The 18290-nt window shown below is 40.0% G+C and overlaps 5 protein-coding genes across 5 annotated transcripts; 4 read left to right on the forward strand and 1 right to left on the reverse strand. All coding sequences in view use genetic code 12, as the record gives it.

Moving 5' to 3' along the window:
• Positions 1-25: 25 nt before the first annotated feature.
• On the forward strand, positions 26-3498 carry RJT20DRAFT_114250 (uncharacterized protein; the record flags this gene model as incomplete). Its single annotated transcript, XM_064915797.1, has 3 exons — positions 26-210; positions 382-2692; positions 2786-3498. The coding sequence occupies exons 1-3, from the start codon at positions 103-105 to the stop codon at positions 3496-3498; spliced, it is 3132 nt and encodes a 1043-aa protein (XP_064777828.1). The 5' UTR covers positions 26-102.
• A 458-nt stretch (positions 3499-3956) lies between these two features.
• Positions 3957-12287, forward strand: RJT20DRAFT_5335 (uncharacterized protein; the record flags this gene model as incomplete). Its single annotated transcript, XM_064920547.1, has 2 exons — positions 3957-4730; positions 6696-12287. The coding sequence occupies 2 exons, from the start codon at positions 3957-3959 to the stop codon at positions 12285-12287; spliced, it is 6366 nt and encodes a 2121-aa protein (XP_064777829.1).
• A 12-nt stretch (positions 12288-12299) lies between these two features.
• Positions 12300-13276, reverse strand: RJT20DRAFT_22716 (uncharacterized protein). The gene is made up of 2 exons (XM_064919315.1): positions 13162-13276; positions 12300-13048 (listed from the first exon to the last, which is right to left on the reverse strand). The coding sequence occupies exons 1-2, from the start codon at positions 13221-13223 to the stop codon at positions 12313-12315; spliced, it is 798 nt and encodes a 265-aa protein (XP_064777830.1). The 5' UTR covers positions 13224-13276; the 3' UTR covers positions 12300-12312.
• Positions 13277-13886: 610 nt separating this feature from the next.
• On the forward strand, positions 13887-14973 carry RJT20DRAFT_125160 (putative serine hydrolase). Its single transcript, XM_064916419.1, has one exon. The coding sequence runs from the start codon at positions 13984-13986 to the stop codon at positions 14794-14796; it is 813 nt and encodes a 270-aa protein (XP_064777831.1). The 5' UTR covers positions 13887-13983; the 3' UTR covers positions 14797-14973.
• An 807-nt stretch (positions 14974-15780) lies between these two features.
• ABD1 (mRNA (guanine-N7)-methyltransferase) lies at positions 15781-17494 on the forward strand (the record flags this gene model as incomplete). The annotated part of the gene is made up of 2 exons (XM_064918996.1): positions 15781-16049; positions 16071-17494. Exons 1-2 carry the CDS (start codon positions 15848-15850, stop codon positions 17492-17494), a joined length of 1626 nt encoding a protein of 541 aa, XP_064777832.1. The 5' UTR covers positions 15781-15847.
• Between the last annotated feature and the right edge of the window lie 796 nt (positions 17495-18290).

Consider the following 18290-nt stretch of genomic DNA (forward strand, 5'->3'; position numbering starts at 1 on the left):
AGACTAGACAATAGCAATTGAAGGTAACAGTGAGAATGTAAAATATAATGTATGGTGTTTTAAGAGATGCAGTGTGGGTGAGGAACGAAGAAGAAATTCTGTATGTCGGAAGAACACTCACAGCGGTATAGACAATTGCTTCGGGAACAACCCCAAGAAGCGTTTGGGACCAGGCCGCGTAAGAGACGGAAAAAGACTTCAGATGTGGTGGTGGTTCGGGATGGAGATGTTGATAAAGGTAATGGTAATGGCAGGAAGAGACCAGTAGAGGTAATCTCGGTGTCTTCAGGGAGCGAGAAGGCAGCGGGAAGCAATTCAGATGCTGACGATTGGAGAGGAGGAACTGGGAAAGGAGCTGATGGTTCAAGCGACGAGGACGAGTTTGATGATGTTGATCTCCAGAGATACGAACATGAAAATGAAGACGGAAATGAAGACGAAGATGAAGATGACGAAGATGAAGATTTTGAAGACGTGAATTTGGTGCTATCAGGGCATCAGAAGGAAGATGACGCGTCGAATCAAGAATTCAATTTCCTTTTGAACGACGAAGACTCAGCATCGAAGCAAGAAACTTTCACAATTGCCCTAGAGGGACCAGAAACGGACTCCAAGAGCAAAGCTGGTGCAAAGCGTAAATTCGTGTCAATCTCGAAAGAGGAAAGAGAATACAGAAGGCAGTACCACCAGGCATATATCGTGATGATGATTGTTCATGGAGCCATACGGAATCAATGGTGTAATGACTACGAGCTTGCCATGAAACTTAAAAATAGCATTTCGCTTTCAACCTTGGAATTGATTCACCAAAGGAATAGTGGCGATGTATTGAATGTGGTCAAATCTCGAAGATTCCTTGATGGATTACAGAAGATCATGCAACAATACAGTCAGAAGTTTAGGATCACTTCACAAGGATTAATACGAAAGAATTGGAACGAGCTTTCCATACGGCAGAATAGAGTCGAAAGAAATATTACATTAGAGAGATTCAAATACCTAGTATCGAACTATAGAGGTTCTAGAGATACTTCTGCTCAAGGTTTTGTATGCTTACTCAGAGCAATTGGACTAAATGCTCGTCTAGTATTCTCGTTACAGCCACCAGATTTCACGATGATAGCTGAATTACCCAAAGTTGACGAAGCAGCAGTGGCTGCTTCAGCGCACAAGGAAGCGAAACCACCAAAGGAATCGAGTTTAATCAGCAAGTTCAGACTGCTGGATAGTAAGCTGAAATTGCTTTCCAGAATAAGAGCGAAACCCACAAACACTACATCAGAGACTAACCATAAATTTGTATTTGAAGATTCAGAGTTTCCAATATTCTGGGTGGAAGTGTGGAATAAATATTCCAATAAATGGGTTAGCATTGATCCTGCTGTACTCCATATCCTCGAAGTTGCACCAATGAGGAGGAAATCAAGGTTTGAACCACCACTTTCGGAAACACGTAATCAGATGTCATATGTTATTGCTTTTGATAGACTTGGAAAGACAAAAGATGTGACTAGGCGATACTGTCACTTCTATAATGCAAGAACAGTCAAGAAAACGATCCAATTTCGTTCGGAAGAAGATGAAATGTGGTATGAGAAAGTAATCCGAGCTTCCACTTCCTCTTTACGACAAAAGTTGAATAGGTTAGATATCCTTGAACTTAAGGAATTCCACGACCGTGATCTTGCGGAGGGTATGCCAAATAACATAGCGGACTTCAAGAACCACCCTCTCTATGCTTTGGAAACCCATTTAAAGCATAATGAGGTGATATATCCACATGATGAAACAAGCAAATCAGGCATATTCAGGGTTCGATCAACTAGATCAAAGAACAAGGCCGAAGAGGTAATCACCGTATTCAAACGTTCGCATGTACACTTAGTCAGATCGGCCAGAGCTTGGTATATGAGAGGGAGGGTTTTAAAAATGGGTGCTCTTCCTCTCAAAGTCAAACGCAAAGCGGCCAACTCAGAAGACGGTTCTGACGAGGACGACACTGATGGGCGCCTATATGCGGAGTTTCAAACGGTGAAGTATATTCCAAAAGCGATCGTAGATGGCAAAGTTCCCAAGAATGCTTTTGGCAATATCGATGTATATACTCCAAGTATGTTACCCGAGAATGGGTATCTTGTCAACACTTATGACAGTATATATACTATGAAAATGGCAGAAAGAGCTGCTCGATCTATTCTTAACATAGATTATGCCAAAGCAATTGTTGCATTTGACTTTGGAGGAAGAGAAAGAAAAGGCAAGGGTAATCGGAACCCAACAGCCAGAGAAGGAGGCATTGTAATCGACATTCAATTTAAAGACGCTATGTTTGCTGTACTAGATGCCCTCGTGGAAGAGGAAGAAGAACAGAAGAGAATAACAGTAGAAATGAATGCTTTAAAAAACTGGAGATTTTTCCTTATCAAGTTACGGATAACCCAAAGATTGAATGCACAGCATGGCAGAATTGCTAAAGATGATAAAGAATTGTCGTACGATAGCATGGAGGAAGACACACCCTCCTCAGAAGAGGAACCTGAAGTTTACGGTTACGGCGGATTCGTAGTTGAGTCTAGTGTATCTTCACCAAACCACAATGATGAAACTGACAATATGGAATACGGTGGGGAAGTAGTCATTGGTAGAGATTCTCCTGTGCCCAGTACTGATAACAGCTCCCAAGAAATCGAAGGTTTCATTATTGACTCAGATGATGCCACTCCCAATGGAGAAACTTTAGCCATTGATGCAACCAATTCTTTATCTTATCCAGGTGAGGACAGAGGTGGTGGCTTTATCGTAGAGGACTCCTCAGAAGGAGACGAAGGGGGTGGATTTCTCTTAGAGAAGTCCCCAAAGTTTGAGAGCAATGATTATGCAAAGTTTGAGAGCAAGAAAATTATCGTAAAGGAGTCCCCAAATGATGAAGAGGACGATGAATTCTCCGATTTACCAGATGAGATATTTAGAATGGGCGATGACGGAGAGCTCGTATACGACCCTGGCAACAACGACTCAGGCCACTTCATTGACAGTTCAGTTACAGAAAGCCATCTACAAGAAGAAAATGATAACGGTTTTGCAGCTTCAAAGGAAATTTTGCGGCAAAGTGACGAGACCCGGGATAGAGAGAATTTGCCGGAACTCGTAGATGGGCTAACCAGTGGTACCAAATCAACTAAACTTCCTAAGGAGGAATTGGAGTCCGCCGCTCCTCCCGTCAGTAATGACACATATGCGGCTATAACTGCGAATATCATTACACCTCCTGCTACGACCACCACGGTGCGAGAAGAGACGTCTTTCACGCCATTGCGGCATTCTTCATCCTTTTCGGATAATGATACCCAATTAGACCTTGTGCTGCAACATAACCCCCAACCCGTGTTCACACCTCAAAAGGAGGAAGCAACGGAACTACAACTCAGTCCTCAGGAGAAGCGCAATTTGCTTCAGGAAGAGTCAGAATTTGCCTTTGACTATAGCGACTCGGAGTGAAAACCACAGTGATGGTGTGAAAAAGAAATTCAGCGCCTTAAAAACGGTGGAAAACAAACGACGTGTGATGCGTAGACTGTGGGCCATACACCATACAGTCATAGCACACTACCAAAAGCCTCTGTCTAATGCCACCTCTAACGCCTTTGTCTCGACGACCTTACCGTCTTGCCATTTTTCACAGCAACATGTTTCACATGGGTGGGTATTGTTTCCTGTTTAAGCAACTACATGAGCTCTTCACAGTTGAAAAAAGTTTTGAAAATTGCGCTAGCGCATTAATATTATTTAAACAATGAGTAAGAAAAAAAATTCTCGTATTTGCTAATATATAATAAGGAGGATGTCTTTAGCAATTGTCTTGTCCTTTTTGATATGGTAAGAGGTCTTGTATGTTTAATAGTCTTAATAACAAGATTGAAATATAGAATTAGTATAGATATTAGTAGTATAGCATAATGTATAACGCAGTAGCAGAGAACGTTCTTGGCACGCTCGGTACAGTCTTCTGGTGCATCCAATTGGTACCCCAGATCATACGTAACTACAAAGTTAAAAACTGTGAAGGGTTACCACCTTCAATGATGTTTCTTTGGGCTGCTAGTGGAGTACCATTCTCCATCTACTTCTTTGGAACAGACGGTTCTATTCCTTTGAGAATTCAGCCCCAATTATTCACGTTTTTCTGTATGGTTTCATGGGCTCAGACTTTGTACTACCCTCCCTACCAAATTTCAAGAAGAAGGTTATGCATTTTTCTTGGGACTTTCATAGCAGTAACCATCGGATTGGAAATCGGATTCATCTTATGGTTGCGTCCGCTTTACCGTGAAGGAAAGCACTGGCCAATGTTGATTATGGGTATTATTGCTTCGGTGTTATTGGCAGTCGGTTTGATTCCTCCATACTTTGAGTTGGCCAAACGTCAAGGAAGAGTCGTTGGTATCAACTTCGTATTCTTATTCATGGATTCCACCGGTGCATTATTATCTATGTTGTCTGTCCTTGTGGGAACCATGGACATCATGAGTATGGTGTTGTACGCCATTGTTTTGGCAATGGAGATCGGGATTGCTGCCAGTCACATCATATGGTACTTCCGCATGGGTAGGCAGATCATCAAAGAAGAAAAAGAAGAAGCTAGGAGATTGAAGGAAGAAGGTAGTTCAGACACTATCGACGAAGAATCTTCTGAAACAATCCAAGGAAATGAGCATAATGAAAAGTGTTCGGTAACAGATTTTCACTGACAACTGCCCAAGGGACATAGTACAACATCAATCAGAATGGACAAATCCATGAAAAACACAGCATTTCATTCATAGCATAAGCATTTAGCATAGACGAGGCTCAGTGGTACCTCGATTCATGGTCTACATGAAATATAACCATTAATATAATAATCGTTTAATACCACAATACTCAATCCAGAGCTTTACATATGTAGTCAATTGATGCTAGGAATCTCACCTAGAGATTTACTGCTCTGAAGATAATCGGGCTCTCTTTCTTAGCATGAGTAGATTGAAGAGTTGCATGGAATGTTGCATAAGACAATGTACATATTTTAGCTACTTAGCGTATTTGAGCCGTTGGGAATTCTGTGATGAAGCGCATAATGTTGTGTTAGAAGAGGTCAAGAGTCAGCCCACTAAGCTGTTATTGAGATAGTAAATGGGATCTCTTACATCATTACACAGTGAATTGATAAAATTCTTAACCTTCAGAAGACAGAATGTTGAAACATGTAATGCACATGTAATGCACATATAATGCATACGCTTAAAGGCTATTGTGTTGTGAAGAAAATCAACGTTTATGCTGGAATAAAGGTATGTGATATGTACTTCTAGCAGAGGTTTATGCTTCACATTCGATGATATTATAAAACTATGAAAAATCATGAATTATTAGATTAAAGTTTAAGGATAGAGAAAACCATTTTGCAGCTACAAATGCAAAGCGTCTATTAAAGTGTGGGATGGGCTGGTCGAGTTGACATAGAGTAGTGGTTTGACACTTGTGTGTCCTATTGGGTAAGCTTGGCTTTTTCAATTGCAATTCTTATCATAAAGTCTCTGTTCGTATCGACGTACATTGGAGTTGCTCAACGGTATCCAATTGCTGGGGTGCAAATTGAAAGGAGACAACCTGCGCGTATTCAATTTAAAATGAACCTTTAAGCCATGAAAAGTATATCACACGAGTAAGAGCATAACTGCACATATTGAGGGCTAACGACTATTTTAGTCACTTTAGAAATTCAGCTGCTTAAATGCCCTTTGAGCATATACTGGTTTTGATACTTATAGATCGGAGCCTACATAAGAAGTGTATGTGTAGGATTGAGCATCTATGCACCATTCTTTTGTGGGCCTTTGGGCTTGCTTGGGCCTAATAAGTTTGTGTAATTAACTTGATGTTTTGGTTAACTCAGGCAGCTATGAATCTCCTGATGTTTTCCAGGTATTCTGTAGACCTTGTTATTTGTTGGGTTTTTCGAAATCCATTTTCTTCTTGACAACCGTATGATACTTACGGGTCAATTCGATTTGCATCCAAAGTACTTATTCAAAAATACTTTGCAAGAGCTCATGTCCAGACGTTTCAACTCAATATCATGCTAAATACTATATTACTCCCTCTGATTAGCACGTACAGCATTTGTCTTTCAACTGTACTGGAACCCTCTCTCATCCGTATACTCGCTTTCTTCTGTTCACTTTTTGCGGCAAGTGCGCGCCAAACCGCAACCAACCAGCAATGTCGAGACAGTTCCAACTTTATGACATTTACTTAGGTAAGCATATGTCACCTCTCAATAGTTAAGCACTTAAACAGTTTGAAGAATTATCAGTTTAATGAATTCTTTTATTGATTATAGTCATTGTTTCAGTTCCAAAGCTCGGGATAAGTGGAAATGGTATGTATAGAGAATGGAATGAGGTCAAATTGACGGTCAGATAAGAAAATTTCCAATTCAATTGGAGAAGTGGTTGTTGTTTGGTGATGGTTATACTCTACAATGTACTTCTATAATAGAGTTATAATGGTCGAAGATTAAGGTAAAGGTAAAATGATGATGAAACCACAAAACTGATGATATTTGATGATAATTAATGACTAGCGGGAATTCTGTAGATTTCTATTTGAATTTCAATATCGAACTTTCAGCTACTAACATCAATTCCCAATAGTCTTCGTTCGCTCCACTTAACGTGGCTGAAGATCCTACGGTATCTAAGAAAGACCTCGAAGAAGAACATACAAGAGAACTTCAAGTAGAACAGGCATTCAAGATCTTCCAGGATGCTTTGGCATTTCAAAAGAAACGATTATTTCTTGAGGCCTATCGTCTTTACGAGGATCTCTTTAAATTGGATGTCATATCCAATCATTACAACGAAGAGGAAGACTTGATTCGAGGCATACAAAACGGAGGTGCAAATACAGTATTGGATGAATTGGCGTTTTTGTCTCCTAACGTCAAGTCTTTAAGATACTTGATATTCAGAAATCGAGGATTTCTATATTTCAATATACTTCAACAAGGAGGAGACCTTGTAAGATCACTAATCAAAAGCGAAGATCGGAAGGTTTCTGAAGTTGACAAGTCGCATGAAAAGGACCGTTTCAAGCAAATCTTCTATACGTTGTTGGATGACATGTGCATTTCCTTGATTTACCAAGAAGGAGATGAGAAATTGTTGGAAACATTGTTTGAGATATTCATATACATAGATGCCAATAAATTGGCGCGTTTCACATTAGAGTACTCGTTAAGTGGGAAGGAAGAGAGTGACGACTTGCTAGGAGTCTTACCTATAAGCGATTCAATAGAGCGGAAGTACAGAGCCTTGAAGTCCAAATTATATGATGTTGAATCACTCGCGCAGCCTCCGAAGAAGAATGCCCACATGTTTAATAAAATTCATGAGAGATTAAGCTTTTTAGAGCCGATCAGGGTAGACTATCACAACCAAGTTGCATCTGCAAGGAAACTAAGGCGAGTTGAGCTTGGAATATCAGCGAAAGAATCGTCATTGAGCTGGCTCTCAATAATAGAGGCGATAAATGGTGAACTCAAACTGGTTCAGGATGAATCAAAGATGGAAGAAATTACCCGTACAAAACTCAAGTTGGTAGAACCATATTTGCTAACAGAGAATCTGTTGGAAAGGTTAAAATTTGCATTGCCTAATCTGTATATTCAAGGCTCGGACGAAAATGAGTCTGAGGTCTTTGAGGACGCCTTTGATACAGTGACAGATTTGAATGAAGCAGGAATTGAGATCGAAAAGGAGAACGATACCGAAAAAGACAAGGAAGCAGAAACTGAAACAGAAAATAAAGAGAAGAATAGTAGTCCGTCAAGCACAGAGAAAACCAAGCTGGAAGAAGCCAATGATGCTAACACAAAAGAGATATCGAGAAACACATTGATTCAGAGATCTTCAAAGAGATTGGCCAAGGTAGAGTCCAGTGCAGATATACCTGATATAGTTGTGGAGAGAGTACATTTTGACGAAACAAAAAGATTTTTCGAGACCATTAACCTGTATTTCCAATTATTAGGACGAGGTAAGAAGAAGATTCGTTTATCTGATATTGTAAAAAATTACGTTCCAGGAGATGGTGACAAAGAGAAAACACCTCTCTATGTTAAAGACTTCATAAGTGTTATTTCTGATTGGAATTCATCAGTTTATACAAAGGCTTTATTTTCTAACGACGATGTAATGGGACAACTGAGCTCCTCTGAAGATGAAAAAGTAAAGTTATTAGAGGTACTCAACGATTTCGGAAAAAAGTCGAAGTTTAAAGTTTTAGCAGACTCGTCCTTGCCTAAACTTGAAGATCTCGAGACTAGAGAAAAGATAAAAGATACATTGATTCATTTGAACGAGACCAATAACCATTATGAAGACGTGAAGTTATTCATTTTAAGGCGGTTATTGGGTATTGTGCAAGATGCACATAAGGAGAAGTTTTACTGCTTAATCATTGGCTCCTTGTGGAGTTCAAAGCTCTTCTCAAGAGTGAAGGAGTGGGTGCTTCAATTTGAGTCAATGATATTGAGCTCGTTATTACACTCGGATGCTGACGAGGCTTCTAAGGATAATTTATCTCTTGCGGTGTCCATACATGAAATACTTGTTGATGTTCTCATCTCCACAAGAAACCAAATTTGTGATAACTTGTCGAATGTGACTAAAAAGCTGACACTGAAGTTCAATAAAGCTGGAATTAATAATATGAGTGTTGAATTGGTCAAGCTCAATGATAAGATTACGAGATGGTCAGCATACATTCAAGATATGTTTTACCATGCTGGTGACAAGACATTAGATGACCAGATTTACTTCAATATGTCTTGTAGATTTAAGTGGAGTCAAATCCAGAAAGACAAGTCTCAGAGTTCAGCTTTGGCTGAGACTACATATATAATGGAGAGTTTAGAGAGCTTAATAGACTACATAGAGGCCTCGCAGTTTCCTCTATCTGTTGAATATCCAAACCACGAGAACTTAATCCAATTGAGCGTGGACAGCATAAGGGCACAGCTAACTACTACATCTGTGATCTCCATTTTTTCCCGAATCTTGTACTCGGATTCAGATAACAATGCCAGCGATGCCATCGAACTTTTGCATAGCATTTTGATTGATGGATATGAAATTAAGAATGATCAGAAAGCTGATGGATCTACCACTTTCGAGCAGACATTAATCCCTATTAAAGAATTCTTGAATACATCTCCTATTGATATGAAGCTTAGCTTATGGAGTATATTGTCGCTGTACTATACTGTTAATGGGACTATAGAGAACTTCCAATATGGATTCGAGAAAAACTTAGAATTCTTGGAGTCTTACCTTACTAGTGAAGAGTATTCACAATTGGAGGATAACCAGAGAATGGCAACTTTTGTACGGGTGATTGGATTCTATGGAGAAAAACTCAACCTCTATATCGAGACGTTGGCAAAAGCGTCATGGAATTTGCCGATCAAAAATGGAAAACAGGCCGAGGAAGCATTTGCTAGAATGATAAGGTTCCTTGAATTGCTCTATCTTTACAGCATTCACGAGGAAGCCTGTGTAATTTCATCATTAAAGGTGTCGGTCCGCACAAGATCTGCGACCTCATACCAAAGGTTAAAAGACATTTTGGTTGCTACAATTACAGCTATTCTCATTTACTATAAGACATTTTACCTTGCGCAAGGAAAGAAGTCGAATTCAGCAGTGAGTGACTTACTTAGCATTGTCCACGAGCAGTTAGGTGCCCGAAACTTGTGTGATAGTTCTGAAGGACAATTTTTGAAGTTTGCACAAGAGACACTAGTCGAATTTGGAGATGTTTCAGAAAGGGACTTGTCTCAATTAATTTCATGTCGATACCATTATAACATCAGCGTTTCAAACTTTACTCCCAAAGATCACGGCACGTCGAACAAGGATGAATTAGACTTGGATACAACTCATGAGCTAGCCAGGTTTGTGTTGCCTTTGTGTTTCAAGAAGAATCCAATAGTCAATATTCCTAAACATGATACGAAAGTCCTTATTGATGAGTTCTATGCAGTTATTGGAGATCCTAATCTAGAGTCAAATGAGACTCTTAGTCGTAATGACGCTTCGTTCGATTACTTTTTGGAAACCACTCGAATTACCCCAAGATTAATTCGTGATGCATTTCATGGTTTGTTGAAAACAGATTTCGATGAACTTGCAACAGATACTAGGATAATTAAAGATGGCTTGTACTATCTTGAAGGTCTCTTAATCTTCTCCTCTTATAAGGTCCGTAAAAAAAATATGCAGAGTAGGGCGGTGGAACTTGAAAACGTCATAATGCTATTAAAAAATGATCTAATCTATTGCACTGATAGAACGGAGAGTTGGTACTTGTTGGGCCAAGCTTTTGGATTTCTTGTTGAGGATGACTTAATATGGACTTCAGACAAATTGACGGTTGCAGATAGAAAGGTGGGTACTGCCAATCTCCAGAGAAAGTCATTGTTGTGCTATTTGATGGCCATCAATGGAACGCTGCACACACGGTCTGAAGAGGAAAGACAACTTATACGTCCAATAATTGAAGGGTTGATGTCATCCTTTGCAAAAGAATTATATAGTGCTTGCATGGAGCCTATGAGTATGCATGCTTTCAAAGTGCAAGGTAATCCTAGATTTATTAGGAAGGCATCCGGGGCATCTTTTGTCAACGTCGCTCAAAAGAGTCCCGTCTCCTTAAAACTATGTCTAAAGGTAATGCAGCAATGTTTTCATATTGCTGTTAAGTCTTTGCCAACTGACTGGACGAACTTTTATTATCTTTCGAAGGTTCAGAGAAAGTTGAAAAAGGACCCTGAGCTCGTTCTAGACACGTTGCTGATTGCTTGTAAAATTGCAAGTGAACAATCAACATCTCAGGAACACATTATTGAACCTCATTATATGCTTAGTTCTTTGGTATACAAGTATGTGAAGTTTGATAAATTAGAGATCAGAAAAGGACTTCAGTATTTTGTTGAAGACCCAGTTATTTCTTTAACTGAAAGCATCAATGACGTCAAAACAAAGGAACAGTTTTACAAATTAGTCGTAGCTGCTTTGAAAAAGGTAGACTCCTACGATAAGAAAAATTGGCAACATAAGCCCCGCTATAGGTTGGCTACCATTCTTTTTGATGAATTTGATGACGTTTCTGAAGCACTTGAAGAAATGTCGTCATTCGTTTCTTTGAAGGCAACCAGCAAAACATTAGTTCTGATTTGGAAGCCAGAGCAGGAGAGACCGGGTAAACATTTTTACTATACTTTCCAATACTCTCGGTTCTATATTACGCTATTGACACACAAGCTTGATTTAATTGGTCTCATTCTGATGTTACCAAAATTGCGTAGGTCTAATTCTACGATGGTTCAATTGTACACCACCTGGGAGATTCTATGCTCCTCTATTTGCAAGATTATGAGATCTCTGATTGACATTGATAACAGCTTTACTTTCACAGAAAACTTTCTTCTGGCACTCTCTTATAGTGCATTTATGTTGAATGCCAGGTCTATTCTAGACTTAATTCAGAACTTGGGAATTCCGAAAGAGTTAGAAATTCACTTTTGCTATTTGCATGCTATCAATGATATGAAAAAATTTAATAATGGGTTTGGGCCAACCTCTTTGATAGACGACACTATAGTAGGTATATTCATTAGAATATATTTACATTTCAACTTAGCATTAGAGCCGCAGCCGGCGCCCACTAATAGCTCAGAATCGCCTGGTGGGAAAACGAAAAAATTGGCAAAGAGAGATATCTTTCCATTCACCACAGATATTTTAAAGAATTTCAGAAGAGAAGTTGAGGCAATTTTAAAAGAAAAGCCTGATATCTACAATGACTATGTTAGAGAATCTGTTAAAAAGCAAAAGGAAGCAGCAGCTCCAACCGTAACAGCCACTACTGATGAGAGTAGGAAAGCAAATTCAACTAACGAAGTGGAGACTATTGCTGAAGACAACGAGTCTCAGATTGATTCTGGTGTTAAGACACCAGAGAGGGATGTAAATAGAGTTGATGAAAGTCATAAACAAAACGGGGATACCACGGGAGATATCCCAGAAATTGTGGAGGTTGAAGATTTAGATGAAACTCCAAGGAAACGGCATAAACCTGATTTGGGTTCATCAAGTATCTACGCAATTTTGGATGAGTCCGATAATGAAGAGCCCAATAAGGAGAATGAGCAAGAAGATGTTATAATTGCGAACGATGACTAGATAAAATTCAAGATAAATAATATAATTAATTCACATCCCCTTCGATCTTTATGAGATTACGCAATGAAAGATCGTATACAATTCCATTAATCTTCTTGTAGCTATACTTCAAGCCATCGAATTTTCTTCTAAGATTGTCATTCTTAAGATCTAAATTCTGGAAACCCTGTTGAAGTTGTCCTATCAACTGTTGGTTTATCACAGTTAATACATATTGTGTGTCTATACTTGAGGAGGATATCGAAACTCGAATAATGGTGTTCGTAGTATACTCCACAATGATATCCACGAGACGCAAAAGTGCCAAAAGATAGTCATTGTAGTCAACATCAATACCTATCTCCTCGTTAATGGCTTTTGGAATTAGGACCAACCCCTGGGGCTCCCCCACACCATGGTATCTGCTGTTCGCAAGTGCTCCAATAGATACTTTGGAGGTCGAATCATCTACGTCTTTAAAGCTAGACACCAATTGCTGAAGGTAATTGTCTACCAAAAACAAATAAATTACCTCCTCCATAAATTTGTGGTAGGCCCTTTCCTTCATTATTCTCTTACATTCTTGTTCCTCCAACTCTGCAAGCGACTGCTTTAGGCTAGAGTTCAACTTCTCATACACTTCCAGGTCTTGTAAGAGAATTTTGCTCTTGAAAAGCTCTACCGGAGTATATAACAATGCATTGTTAACAGACGACTTGTAGTCAGCAATTCTACTCAACAAGCTAGCTTCCAATTCTTGTAGCTTCTCTTTACTCTCGTTTCTTAGACAAACCGTTAGACTCTACAACTCTACAATTGCAAAATCTCGTATTTTGCATTTTTCATATTTCACCTGTATGAACGGGAAATCTGAAGCCCGCCTTCCCATACGTACTCCAATTCTATTTCCTTTTTAATGGATGCAAACGCATCCTGAAACTGCACTGGGTTCGACATTCCAACCTGAAGCTGCCGTTTCTGGTCGATCGTTGTGTTATCCAAAATTCATCTGGAGCCCTTTGAATCTGAATTTCCAATGTCTCTGATATAATTTTGCAGCGACATGGCTGGCGAGGAAAAAAAAGGTACCGTGCGCCGATTGCCTAGAACGCAAGCTAAATGTCACAGTATTCTAGAAAAAACATCAAAATTCAGGATGCTGCCTAGAAGAGCTGGGAACAGGCAATAACTCTAATGAGATGCCTGAATCTGGAATAGGGCCTAGCTGTACGTTTACGGGTTAAAATTTGGCATTGGAAGGGATTTGAAGTTTTTTTATGATTTTGGTTATGCTTGCGGTGACGTCAAGGTGACGAGGTGAAGCATGAAGTGTGTGGAGTATCAACTCCCAGATTTCACATTTCAGGACCCTGGGTGGGATTTAGGGAGACGCAAGTGGTCTGGTGCGAAAGAATGGGCATTTCTGTGATGGTGATTTTTGAATGAAAAGCACAGGCACTTGGAACGGTGAGACTTTTGGGAGCGCGTGGTGGAAAATCCGAGGTGATCCGCTAATTTGGGGGTTTTTTCGGGACGATGGAGCTGTGCAGTGGGGAGAAGTTAATGAGAGATTTGCTCAAGTGTGGTTCCAGTTTTATTGAATTTTAATTAGCACTTTCTAGAGAATTTCTGGCTAACCTGAAGTAAATTCTGAAGCTACTCTCTTCAAGAATCTAGTACTCCACCTCTTGTATTCTTGTCTCTTTTAGCAGCTCCAATGACACTGAAAAGTAACCCCCGTACCGCAGGCAAGATCCTCTGTCTTCCTGGTTTCTTGCAATCAGGCAAGACATTTGCAGACAAGACCTCTGGGATCCGAACCACGTTAAGCAAATTGAACTTCCAGTTGGATTACTTGGACCCCCTTAATGTGATACCAGATGCTGACCGGGTACCGTTCTTGAGAAGACAGAGAGGAGATGAGAAGTACCAATTTTTCGATAAAATCGTTAGCAGAGGAAATAACCGTAGTTGGTGGGAGGACATTCCTTACGAACCCAAACGATTTGAAGGAAGCATAAGCTACGTGATTAACTACATCAAGGAAAATGGGCCATATGTTGGAATTTTGGCGTTTTCTCAAGGAGCTTGCTTGGCTGCTATCATAACCAACAAGATCCACGAACTCTTGCCAGAACATCCCCATTTCAGGATTGCTTTCATCATTTCGGGTTTTGCACTCACTCAATATATAGCACCAAAGACACCTCAATCAAGGAGTAGCAAGTCAATTGGTGATTTAGAAGAATACCGAGCACTTATACGGGTTAGCCCAGCACTCAAAGAGTTCTACGAATTGCCTCGGGATGGCCTACCTACAAAAATGGTGTTTGTGTGGGGTAATGACGATTCCGTTGTTCCTAAAGTCAGGACTCAGTATCTTGCTTCTTTGTACGATCCCAAGCAAGTGAAGGCCTTTGTCCATGAGGGCTCCCATTACATTCCCAAGGACCCCGAGTTTCTCGACGGCATTCTGGAATATGTTCAGCAGGTGTTTCGTGATGAGCTCATCATCCTGTCAAACTTGTAGGTTTTTGTGGGGTAGACGTTGCACATATCTACAAAATAATAGTTTATTGAAGAAAACGAAAACTTTATTTAATGCGTATATTAACAGCACATTATACAAGTATTATGCTATATTATATTGATTTGTAGCTAATTATCTCTATCGATGATCTAAGCGCATGTCCAAGCCATTCAATAGAACCACACATATATCCTAATATCCTATTAATTTACACCTCTTCTATTGGTGTTTCCGTTCCGTCTGTGGATCTGGCGATGGCGTTCTGTGTCCATCGCATGTCGCACCTCTCCAAACGCAAACTCTCACTAACGGTGAACTCTCACTAATTGGGCGGCTCTGTCGCTCGTTATCGGATTTGTGAGATTGTGGGATCCGTCTTTTTTTGGCAGCTATCCATCGTATGGGAGAGTGGGTGTAGATGAAAGGTGAAGTCGAAGATGGAGGTGAGGATGAGGGTGAAGTTGAAGATGAAGAGGCTACTTGTAATTGTATTCTTATATAGAGTAGTGTGGTGTAGTGTTTTCTATAGAAGTAATATTAACATGAAGGTATTTACTATTACCTATTTGCTGTTACCTATCTATTTACTATTATCTATTACCTATATACAATTACCTATTTACTATTTGCATAAAGCTATTTACGATTCACTATTACCTATTCTCTCTTACTTGTAGGTATTCTCATATGTTTTTGCTACCATTTCTCCCATATTTATATCTACCAACCTCTACAACCTCTACAACCTCTACCTTCTCCCACCACCACCACCTCCACCACTTACCCAACCATATCTGTGTGCTTACGTGCTTATATAATCCATCTCCATTACTTAGTCACATAGACTCCCACGATTACGTAATCACGCTCCACCATCCAACCTTCGCAGTTTACTACTCCCTCTTTTACAGTTTCCACGCCAATCTCAAAAAGCTGTAAAAATTTAAATCACGTTTTGTTAAAAAGAGTCTTTTGAAGAAGGGCATCTTTAGAGATCAACAATTGTAACAGTAATAGTTGTAATAGCGGCTATATTACCGGAGTAGAAACCATGTCGGGAAGTAACTCCGATTCGGAATTCGGTTCCAGCGAGCTTAAAAAAGAACCAGCGAATTCAGCGACTAGCAGCTTACCAGTGAGACCTGGTAGTAATAAAGGTGGTGGTGGTTCTAATAATGGGACTTCGGCCATTCGCGTAACGTCTGGTTCGTCGTCTTTGTCGTCGTCTTACGACAGCTACAGGCCAAGATCCCGTGAAAGCGGACATTCTTCAGGCTCTTCCAGAAGAGAAGGCAAGCCAGAAGTCCCAGGCGCTACGTCTGTGTATGGTAATGAGGCACAGGAAGTGCCATCTTGGGTCAAGAAAGAGAAACCAGTGGATAAATACGATAAATATGGCGCCAGACCGACAGTTAACAGTCGAGTTGGAGGGGGAGAGGAATCTGAAAGATATTCCAAATACATCTCCAGAAGTTCTACAACTTCAACCAACAGAGTCAAGAGACCATATGAAGAAGAAGAATATAATAGCGAAGAAGAGCGTAGATATGGCAGCGAAGCTCCTGAAAACTCAGAAGCTGCTCCATACTCGAACTTGGATGTAGTCAACCAAGCACATGATCATCTCGCACATCAAAACAGAGAATACTCCACATTCCGTAGTCATATCAATAATCGTGAAGAAAGGGACATAAATAGTATTGTTCGTACACATTACAACCAGAGAGCACACCATTCGAAAAAACAGTTAAGAAAGAACTCGCCAATTATCAAAATGCGTAACTTCAATAACGCAATCAAGTACATTCTTTTAGGAAACTTTGCGAAGAGAGAAGAAGGAAGCGATAAACCTTTCACCATCTTGGATTTGTGCTGTGGTAAAGGTGGTGATTTGAACAAATGCCAATTCATCAACATAGAACAATATATAGGTATCGATATCTCCGATGTTTCAGTCAAAGAAGCTTTCGCCAGATACTCCCAGAGAAGAGTACGGTTCAGACCGGCTCACAATCAAGCGCCTAAGAGAGATGATTTGAGATTCCATTTCGAAGCTTGTTTTGCAACTGGAGATTGCTTTACAAAAACAGTACCAGAAATGCTTGAGCCTAATTTCCCTGGAATCATTGATAAGACTTTCCCGGTAGACACTGTATCTGTTCAGTTTGCTTTGCATTACGCCTTTGAAACTGAGGAGAAAGTGCGTACCTTCTTGACCAACGTATCAAGGTCATTGAGGCCAGGTGGAACTTTCATAGGTACGATTCCGTCTTCAGACTTTATACGCAAGAAGATTGTAACCAAGAGCTACTTACCAAATGCAGGGGATAAGAAGAGATTCGGAAATAGTCTTTACTCTGTCACATTTGACAAAGAACCTCCAGAAGATGGTGTATTCAGACCACCATTTGGCAACAAGTATAACTACAGTCTCAAGGATGCCATTGATGATGTCCCAGAGTATGTTGTGCCGTTTGAGACTTTAAGAGCGCTATGTGAAGACTATGGTATGGAATTGAAGTACAAGAAGAACTTTGTGGATATCTTTAACCAAGAAATCCCCAAATACTTCACAAGGCTCAGTAAGAATTTAATAGAGGGTATGAAGCGTTCTGACGGTAAGTATGGTGCTGAGGGTGAAGAGAAAGAAGCTGTTGGATTCTATATCGGGTTTGTTTTTGAAAAGCTAGGAAGTTAGGAGAAATGATAATTTGAAAATAATAAATGCTCCATTTGAACTTGCCTCTCTCTAGGTATAATGCACCCTAAATGCTAGCTAAGACTTAAGAGAAATATTATCTTCAAAAATTGGCATTATTGAATCATCAGCTAGTCCACTTTGATTAAACAATGTCCTGATCTTGTCTTGGTCCAAGAAATCTACGTTTGAACTAAAAATGTAACGTCAATATACGAAATTTTCTTGTTGCTAATAATTTTTCGCAGTAATTCTTGATAAAAGCTATCAATGGGTACTACCTAAGCCAAGACAGCAAAGGCAAGTTAAGGCAAGCCAATGTCTAGAAATCTAGAAGTTGTTACATTGCTATACAGTTCTGATCATTCAATGACTACGACCGTTATCCGCTTGATGTTAAGCCCACAGCGTCTAAATGCTAGCTGTATGTTAATAAGGCACACCGGTATAATCTCATCAAAGACGCCAATCCCAACTAGGTAGGCGGGCTGCAAGTGCAAAAACTCGTGCAAACCGGAAAAGTGACTCAACGGCATAACGGATTCACAAGCAGCGGAGCTACGCACTGCCTCATAGTTAGACAATATAAACAGACCACACCTCCATATGGTGAGTATCCAGTGTGAAATTTTACCTTGCAATGCAGAAAGGTATGGTTTAGCCTGCAATTTGGTCGTCGGTTACTGTGTTAGAAATGTTTTTAAATCAGGGGACACGGGTAAGTCGAGTACCGGATGGTATGCAGGCGGATTTCATGTTACTCCAAATAAACTGTTCATTAGTGTTTTGAGGTGCA

This window comes from Scheffersomyces xylosifermentans (genome assembly GCF_036884685.1).
Source record: "Scheffersomyces xylosifermentans strain CBS 12540 chromosome Unknown RJT20scaffold_1, whole genome shotgun sequence".
NCBI classification, from domain to species: Eukaryota; Fungi; Ascomycota; class Pichiomycetes; order Serinales; family Debaryomycetaceae; genus Scheffersomyces; species Scheffersomyces xylosifermentans.